Source organism: Cariama cristata, unplaced genomic scaffold (genome assembly GCF_000690535.1).
Source record: "Cariama cristata isolate BGI_N322 unplaced genomic scaffold, ASM69053v1 scaffold6526, whole genome shotgun sequence".
In the NCBI taxonomy this organism is placed as follows: domain Eukaryota; kingdom Metazoa; phylum Chordata; class Aves; order Cariamiformes; family Cariamidae; genus Cariama; species Cariama cristata.
In genome coordinates this window covers 25,262-34,039 of record NW_009620275.1, presented here as the reverse complement: position 1 = coordinate 34,039, position 8,778 = coordinate 25,262, and the positions used below count along the sequence as shown (strand labels likewise).

The window sequence follows — 8,778 nt, the reverse complement described above, 5'->3', positions numbered from 1 at the left end:
ATTGCTCACCACCAGCTGACTGATGCCCAAGCAGTGATTCCTGAGCAGTGATCGGCCCCTCTCAGCCAACTCCCCCAGTTTATGTACTGGGCATGACGTTCAATGGTGTGGAATATCCCTTTGGCCAGTTCGGGTCAGCTGTCCTGGCCGTGCTCCCTCCTAGCTTCTTGTATGCTTGCTTGCTGACAAAGCATGGGAAATTGAAAAATCCTTAACTTAGGATAAGTGCTACTTAGCAACACCTAAAACATCAGTGTGTTATCACCATTATTCTCACACTAAATCCAAAACATACTGTACCAGCTACTAAGCAGAAAATTAACTCTATCCCAGCTGAAACCAGGACAGATGCAATAACTACTTTTTAATTTTTATGTTTCATGGATGTCTATGATCTGAATTCACTACTCTCCTTCTAATTCCAAGGACATGTCTCCATCCACTACATGATAATATTTGAAACCTGTTCTAAAATTTCCTGAAATTCCGTAGGCACCAAAGATCCATTAATATGGGGACAAATGTGGATTCTCAGCTGCCTCAGGAGAGCTACATGTTCTAGCAATTCTGCAACCCATAGCAGTGCTAAATCCCATGAACGCAATTGTACCAACCTCTCTGTTTAGCCCATTTCAATACATTGTGTTAGTACCTCGAAGTGCAAAGAAATGGAGTCACAGGGCACTGTTGGGGTGTAGGAGATGAGAATGGTAGGTGGGGGCTGATGAAGCTTGTGAATGAAGGAAAGTGAGGACAGAGGACATGGGGACTGAAAGAGAAGGAAATAGAGACACACAGCACCTTGTCATGGGGATGGAGAATTGGAGGATGTGCAGAAGGAATATAAGGAGGCAAACAAAATCCCAAGAGATTTGAAGGTGATTTGAGGGCAGTCTTTTAAATCAATACTAGCAGGACTGTAACCCTGGAGCCGCTGTGGAGGGATGCAGAATCCAGAGGGAAGCCGGGCTGTGCAAAACCAGGCTATGGAGCAGCTTACGCCTAGGTGTGCTGGTCTTTTATAAGATTTATATTTTCATATCACACCAACTGAAACAAACTGACAGACTAATTCCCAACCAGGTTGCAAAACAGCAAAAAAAGCAAAGTTAATCTCCCCTAAAAATGTAAAAAGTCAGAAATCTAGTCAAGGAGTAAATCTACACTGCCATTCTCTAGGTTCCTGGCTTCTTCCCATTCCTTGAGTCTTTTATCACCGCACAGCAGGACTGTTGATTTTTTAGGGGCAAACCATGCAGTTTCCTTAGACATAGACTGAATTAAGTGCTGAGAATGATTCACTCCAGAGATCCAGGTCTGCTTACTCTCTGCACAGTTTTCCCACACTATGCCAAGAGGTCCAGTGCCATGAAACACCCCTGCACACCTATATGCCACCACCTACGGCCTCTGCAGCTTTGGGGGATGCTTATTCTTCCCTAATAGGAGTTTGAATACAGCAATTAACTTCAACCTGTGATGCTGCTAAATGTCAAAGCACTGGGAGTTCTTGTGGGCCAAACTACAGCTTCCATTCTCAGATAGACTTTGCTGAGTGTGTAGTCATTATCAAAAGTTATTATCACATCCACTGCCACAATGCCTGGAGTCCTGGGTGATAGTTAGGACATGTTAGTGTAAGCATGGTGTAAATAGCTGACCAACACAGAAAGTTTAGGATCCAAGTGTAAGGCAAGCAAGTATAGAAGTAATACTGATCAGCGTGTTGGGTGCCTACCTGTTCTTGAATGATGGGTAAAAGACTATTTAAAGAAGGGCACTCCTGAAGATATATAAGATAATTAAAGACAGTGAAGAGGAATAATGGCAACTTGAAATGTTGATATTCATTCCATATCCATTCATTTTGGTACAATAATAAAACCAAAAGCTGATGACTTTGATATCAAACACGTTGGTGAGGAGGTCTAGCATGGGAAAAGAAGATGATGTTTTGAGAGGGTATGATGATTGATAAGGAGAAAGTTCTTGAAAATGGGAGTAAAATATTTTACTTGCCAGTGAAGCAGTTAGAAGTCAACAGAAGGAAGCAAACAGAAGGTCACAATGAGACCTAGGAAATTCATCTTTCCAAGTGCTTTCTGTATCAGAAATGGGAATGTGGTTGTAAAGGCCAAAGAAATAGATACTGTAGTGGTTTAGATGTGAGAAGACAAGAATTTGAGTGGTGTGGATGACATGAAAAGCTTGGATCCTAGGAGTGTTGCATGAGATCCAGCTGCAACATGGATGTGATGATCCAAGAGCACCAACCTGATGGGTGTTGCTCACCATCACCTGTGTGCACCATTTCTGCCTAATCCTTATCTGACGCGTGCAAGTTCAGAAGAACCTTAACTTCATTTGATCATCGATTAAAACAACAGTTGCCCTTTATGATGAGTAGGCTAAATACTGTGGGTTTTCTTAAGAAGAGACTAAAGAGTTGTAGGTTTGAGTGCCTCGTGCTGAGATTCAGATCTGCAGTCTGCTTCAAAGAGGCTTTTGAAGTCTTGAGGGAAACATGCTTTTAGCTTTCAGGGAAAGTGAGAGTACGTGATCTCAACTTGCTGCTAATCTGATAACTCTTTAATTTTAATCACCCTGACAGTCTGTGGTAAACCATGTGGTTAACTATTTCGGGTACAGTTGCTTCTCTCGAAGCCACAGTCTGATGTAGTTTACAAGGCAAATCCTTTGATAACACCAAGATACAAGAGGATTGAAATATCCCTTAGACAGCTTAGCTGTTAAGCCACTCACAATACTTTTCATTGTTGCCTTCTTCAAACTTTGTGACTTTTACTAAGTGGCAGGATAATGAAAAGTAAAAAGGGCAGAAAATATCAAAGTGAGAAAATGATGGGTGGCTCTGAAAGACAAGGGCATTGCAGGACTGGGTCGGGGAGTCGCTGATGGGGTTGCTGTTGGCAAGGAATGGCTTTGTTTCAAGGAAAAGGCACTTTGGGAGTCAAGGGCAGATGCCAAATGATGAACAACTATCAGGGATTCAAGGCCCTTTCGCAGTCATTCCTGCCGGTTGCTAAGGCTGCATTAATTACGGCTGCAGAAAATATGAAGACATGACAACTAAGAAATTTTACTTGTAATAGCTGTTACTGTTACGCATAAGTATAAAGGGCCACAGATCATGCACCCAAAGATCCCAAATGCCAGCCTTGATGCAACCAGCCTGTTTTATCCTTGAATTTCTCAGCTTTTAGGTCTTAAATAATCATTAAGTACTGCCTTTATCAACTTCTGGGTCTCCAGCTAGGCTTCAGTGGGCTTTTCAAGTGCACTGAAATGATCTAACTTAATTCGTTTGAACTGATTGAGGAGTATATTTAGATGTGATTTGCTGATGACACAGCATTTCACGTCCTTGTTTTGGGACAAGTTATATTTAGGTTTGCAAACTTATTTCACAGTAAGCTGCTCTTTGGTGTGCTTAGACTGAACGAGAGTCTACTCCCCTTTCCAATGTTTGCTTATAGATGATTGCAACTTTTAATGGCTTAGTTTTGCTTATCATGCCTCACTCCATAGATTCAAGGCTGCACACTCCGGTGCAGGCAGCAGCTCTACAATATGATTGTGTACAGCTTCATTAAGAAAACGTTGGTAGTGTTTCATGTTGCCCATCTGCTGGGTGCAGAAAGAAAGGGCTCAGATAGACCTGGTACCTCCTACCACCATTCCCAGATGCTGCAGAACATCCTTGCTCCAACATCCTTTCTCCTCTAGAAGAAACACAAAGGAGTCAAATCAACCCCTCCTAACTAAAAAAGTGTAGACAAATACAGGCTTCATGTCACTTGGTGGAGACACTCCCAAGGGATTTTTCTGCATCCTGAACAAATCTATACTGATAAAATCAATGGCAACAACTAACTCCAATGTGAAGAAGGCTTTGGATGGTGGGATTGCTCTAAAATTACAATAAAAAATGTATGCTTAAGATAACTAACAGTTTCACCAGACACTCAGAGCCTCTCCTTGCCTTAGAGACAATCAAAGAAACAAAGCTTTGCTACCCTTATGACATCCAGTTTCATCCCTCAGCTGTGATTTTAGCCCTGTGGCAAAAAGCAGAATTAGGCTTACTTCACTGAGCTCTGAGCATGATCTGGTATTGATAAGACAGAAAGATGTGGGAAGTCCTCGGTGAATAAGGTAAATGCACAGGCTGTCCTGATTCTCAGCCTTTCTGTTTGCAGAAGAATGTCCCACTCTTCCAAGGATCAAATTTGCTGATGTTACTGCTGAAATGTACCCACTGGGCACCAAACTGTATTATGAATGTGACAGTGGCTACAAGAGAAGAAGTGGCCAGTACCCGGGAATTTTGTGTCGGAGTACACCGCAGTTTGCTTCTTGGGTCTACAAGGAATTTGAATGCATTGGTAAGTGATTATTGTCCTTTTTCTAGAGTTGTAGAGGTGTTTATCCGATGAGTGAGTCAGTATAAGACACATCTGGGCATTGCTCTAACAAATGACTTTTTGCGCGTATCTTTTCAAATTAGAACTTGCAACAATTCTGTCTTGCCTCTAAAAGTTTGAGTGCTCTGGCTTTGCTCTGCTATTTGTCCTGCTGTAATTCAGTAAATATAACTTCTCCCACAGATGAGAAAATTTTGTTGTCAGCGGCTCCCATGATGGAGTTAGATTTTGCACAGAAGCCAGAAAGAAAAACACAGAGCCCTGCACCCCAGAAGCGAAAAACTGTTTCAGAGTTTGACCAGAAAGGTAAGTAAGAGCCCATTCATTACTGTAACACTTCTCCCACTGATTTCCATGGAGGCAGTGCAAGAATGATGAGTAATTTTTAATTATTTTAACAGACAGAGAGAAAGAAACAATTGCTGTAATATCTTGGCCGAACAAGTGATACGGTGTAAGTGAATGAGCAATTTATATCCTAACAAAGAATTAGGAAGGCTTGGTATATCCTGCTTGTCTATATTTTGTAAGAATACAAATCATGTTGTTTCAAGAACAAAAGCAGTAGATAAAATCTATCTGCTTTAACCATGTACTGCCTTGTGATCCCACAGATTTTTGCGGTCCTCCCAAGACTATTCCACATGCCTCTTTAAAACTGAGCAAATCGTATTACGTGGGACAAGTATTACATTTCAAATGCCAGAGTGGTTATGATAAGCGACCCCCCACCTCTGGCACTCGCATGTGCAAGAAGGTGAATGGTAAAATCATCTGGACCCCCCTTGATATGAGATGCACCAACGACAGTGACAAGGGGCTGCCACAGACTATTGAGCCAGGTAAGATGGTTGCTTTGGCATCACATCGGTGTCGTGATCTGTTCATGTAGGGTCCAGACCCCCCCAACTCAGCACATCAATCCTAGGGAACAACCTACTTGGGGTTCACGATGGAGAGATCAGGGACCTCAGGGCTCCAACACTGATGGAGATGTCATTTCTGACTGATGGAGATGACATCTCTGGGGAGGACACAGCTGCATCCTACTTTATCTTGGGTATCCTTTCATACTAAGTGCAAAACTGCAGGAATTTGTGAGCAGATAAAGCCACACTGTCACATACTGGGAAGAAAACAGTAGAATAAGACTTTCTCTTTCCTCCTGGTGGCTATAGGTCATCTGTTGTCACTTCACAGTAAGATACTCCAAAGGGTATATCTAAGCATCCCTCATGATTGCTCAGGGTTTTAGAATCCAGGGTGCAGCTAGTCCATAGCTAAACCTGAGTAATGTGGCTCAGTTCTTAATTTAACACCCAGGATGCTGTTTTGAGCAGAGACACAATAAGAAGCCCACCAATATTGCACTGTAGTCTTTATGGACCCAGATTCAGCAGGGCATGCACCATTGTGGTCTGGCACCTTGAGTTTCACTGCTCAGAGAGCCACCAGGGCTCTCAGCTGAGGCTGCAGAACCTCTGCCTCTTGCTTTTATGCCATTAGATGTGTTAATTAAAAAAACCAAACACCAAACCTGCATGGCCTCTACTCCACCCAAATTTTCTACCTCTCCCTCCTAACTCTACAGTGCAGGAGTTCCATACACAAAGTGAAACCAGAGCCCCTTTCCCAAGCATCTGATAACACTGAGGGTCTAGGGTTCTCTCTGGGTGTCAGGCAGAACTATTGAAGGTGGGAGGACCCAGCTGTCCACCACCTTTACAGTCCTCAGCTTTCTTTACCCTCCCAACCTCCTCTGAGGCTGAGGAGTATGATAGGCTGAATTTTAAAGAGGTGGGAGCCAATGCAAGGTCAACATGTCTAACAGAGAGTGGAAAAAACTGGTTTTCACCAGTACTTGGACCTTTAAGGGGAAATTAATCTTGCAGAACTTTAGACGTCTACTGCATAGATACCCACATCCGAGTTGGACTACCTTTGTAACCAAGAGAGGGCAATAGGTGTTGATGGTGTTGTGTTAGCTGCCCTATTTCACGATTATTTTAGCATGAGATGAATTGCACCTTTTAAAGGCTTGTTTCTCCCCAGTGACTATCTCAGAGCCCAGATGACTATCTCAGGGGCCACATCTACATAACAGTAGATGAGATGAATGCTAGCCCTTGTGACCCATACCAGGCCATGTGGAATGGTTGGTTTGGGCAGGCCCTTTTGCCTGCAGAGTGACCTCTCAGGTGACACTTGGCCATCGTTGCCCCTCATTGCTGCCCTGACTGTAAGAACGAGTCACCTTACTCACTGGACACACTATTTCAGTATTAACCCAGGACTTTCTCCACTTCTTCATAGGTCCGTCTGTTTCCCTGTGGTGCCCAGTTCAGAGTGTTCCAGGTACAGCAGTCACAATTTGTTGTTTGATCTTTTGTCCTCTTTCACTACAGCCATTTTTTTTTTCCATTGATAATTTTGCTTGGTACTATCAGGATGAAGGAATTTCTTGCTGTGATGGAAATAACCCATCAACATACCAGTCCTAGAAAATTATACAACTTATTGAATAATCAAAGATTAGAAATATTTGAAATTTTAAAATTAGGATTATGAAAAACATGAGACTGGATGATGAAATAGGCCATCTTGGCCTTTAATTCAACAGAATAATAATTCCAGTTTCCTGCAAAAGTACACTCAAACCTGAGCGAGGTCAGGTCTTTGTAATTAATGCACCAAATACTTATTCCCTCAGAGTGTTGCCTTTCTCTTTGTTATGATGTGATGTCTTTAATGGGGCTGGATAAGTAATATACTCCTCTTTCTCAGTTTTCCCTCGCAACATTCAGCACGAAGAGATTTATCAAGAGACCACTCTTACAGGAACTCTTGCTAAAAACTTGTCCATGTCTAATAGTGGCTCAAGTTCAGAGCTTCCTTTTCAGGATAAGGGAGAAATTCGATTAATTTCTTGCACCAAGGAAGTTTTGGCTTACATTTCTGGGGAAAAAGAGGCCCTGTTTGAAACCATGTTTCCAAATCCTAGCTTGGCACCTTGAAAGCCATCCTTCCCAATCTCATATGAAATAAAGATCTTAGCTGGATCCCATTCCCTGGAAGATACAGTTCACTTCATGCCCACCATTAACAGGTACCAGATCAGCGCATATGTTGATATGTAAGCTGGAAACATCTAGTGATGGCCAAGGAACAAACATGGCAATTGTTAGGTCTTCTGTGCAGAGGGAGAACTGTCAGACTCTACCTTCATCACTGCTTCGATGCTGGAACGAGTTGGCTCTTTCCTTGACTCTATCCTCATCACTGCTTTGATGCTCTTTGCCAGAAGAGCAATTGAATACAAAAATCAAAAATTTCTCTCTCTTCATAGGTTCGACTCATCCATCTTTTTCCTCATCTGTGATACTGCCAGTGACAGGTATACCATTTTGTTAATTGGACTCAGATTTCACTCCATCGTCCAGAGCAGTTATTTTGCCTTTCAATTTGCTGTTCTACGAAAGAGATACACCTCTGTTATAAAAGCTAAGAAATACACTGCAAGACACATCTATGTCCACGTATTGGGTGAGAAGTCAGTAAAGAAAGTGTAAAAAGAGACTGTTTAAGCCCATAAGCTTTTTATGAAGAGGTTTTCAAAGACTCATAAGGGATGTAAAAGAAAATAGATCAACTAAAAGTCTAGTTTTTAAATGAAGCAATTTTCAGATTCTTTCTGAGACTTTCTGTGAATTCAGTGAATAACTTCAACTGGAAAAAAAACAGGAAAAAATGTAAATATTTAAATGATGTGTTTCTTTCACATTTTCAAAGGAGTGAAAAAAGATGGGCAAATAAAATATTTCCTCACAGCTAAATGATGCATTTAGATCAGTCCGAAGAGATTTTCTTCTTCCTTTTCACCATCTTCCATTCAGCCATTAGATGCTAAAGCAGAAATTGTCTCTTTCTGTGCACAGGCTCAACATTTTGTACAAGGGCTCTTGACTCCAGCTGGAGTCTGCTGACAACTGTAGCGCATTATGATAAGGAGGAATAATGGAGTAACATAAAGGAAGGGAAGGAGGAGTATTGCAACCTATGCCAGAGACTGCAGCGTCAGTAGTCCCTGGTTATTTGTCTGCGGTCAATCTCTAGTTGCCCAGGTCCCCTCTGGCTGGGCCCTCTTTGCCTCAGGGAGCAAAGCAATGGGGCAACATGGAAGAACTCTTGCCTCTGGGCATAGGGGCAAGGTGAGACCCTATCCCGGGTCTTGCTTGTTTCTCCCAGTTGGAGTAAGTGCAATACTTCAGTTAACACCAGGTGCTAACCGTGTTGATTTTCTGTTTTAACAGCTATCTTTTTTGTTCTGCTTATC

At 42.2% G+C, this 8,778-nt stretch overlaps 1 protein-coding gene across 1 annotated transcript; it reads left to right on the top strand.

Moving 5' to 3' along the window:
* The first annotated feature begins 3,811 nt into the window (after positions 1-3,811).
* On the top strand, positions 3,812-8,460 carry LOC104162749 (interleukin-2 receptor subunit alpha-like). The gene is made up of 6 exons (XM_009701558.1): positions 3,812-3,920; positions 4,221-4,406; positions 4,629-4,751; positions 5,060-5,287; positions 7,792-7,839; positions 8,381-8,460. Exons 1-6 carry the CDS (start codon positions 3,812-3,814, stop codon positions 8,458-8,460), a joined length of 774 nt encoding a protein of 257 aa, XP_009699860.1.
* Positions 8,461-8,778: the final 318 nt, after the last annotated feature.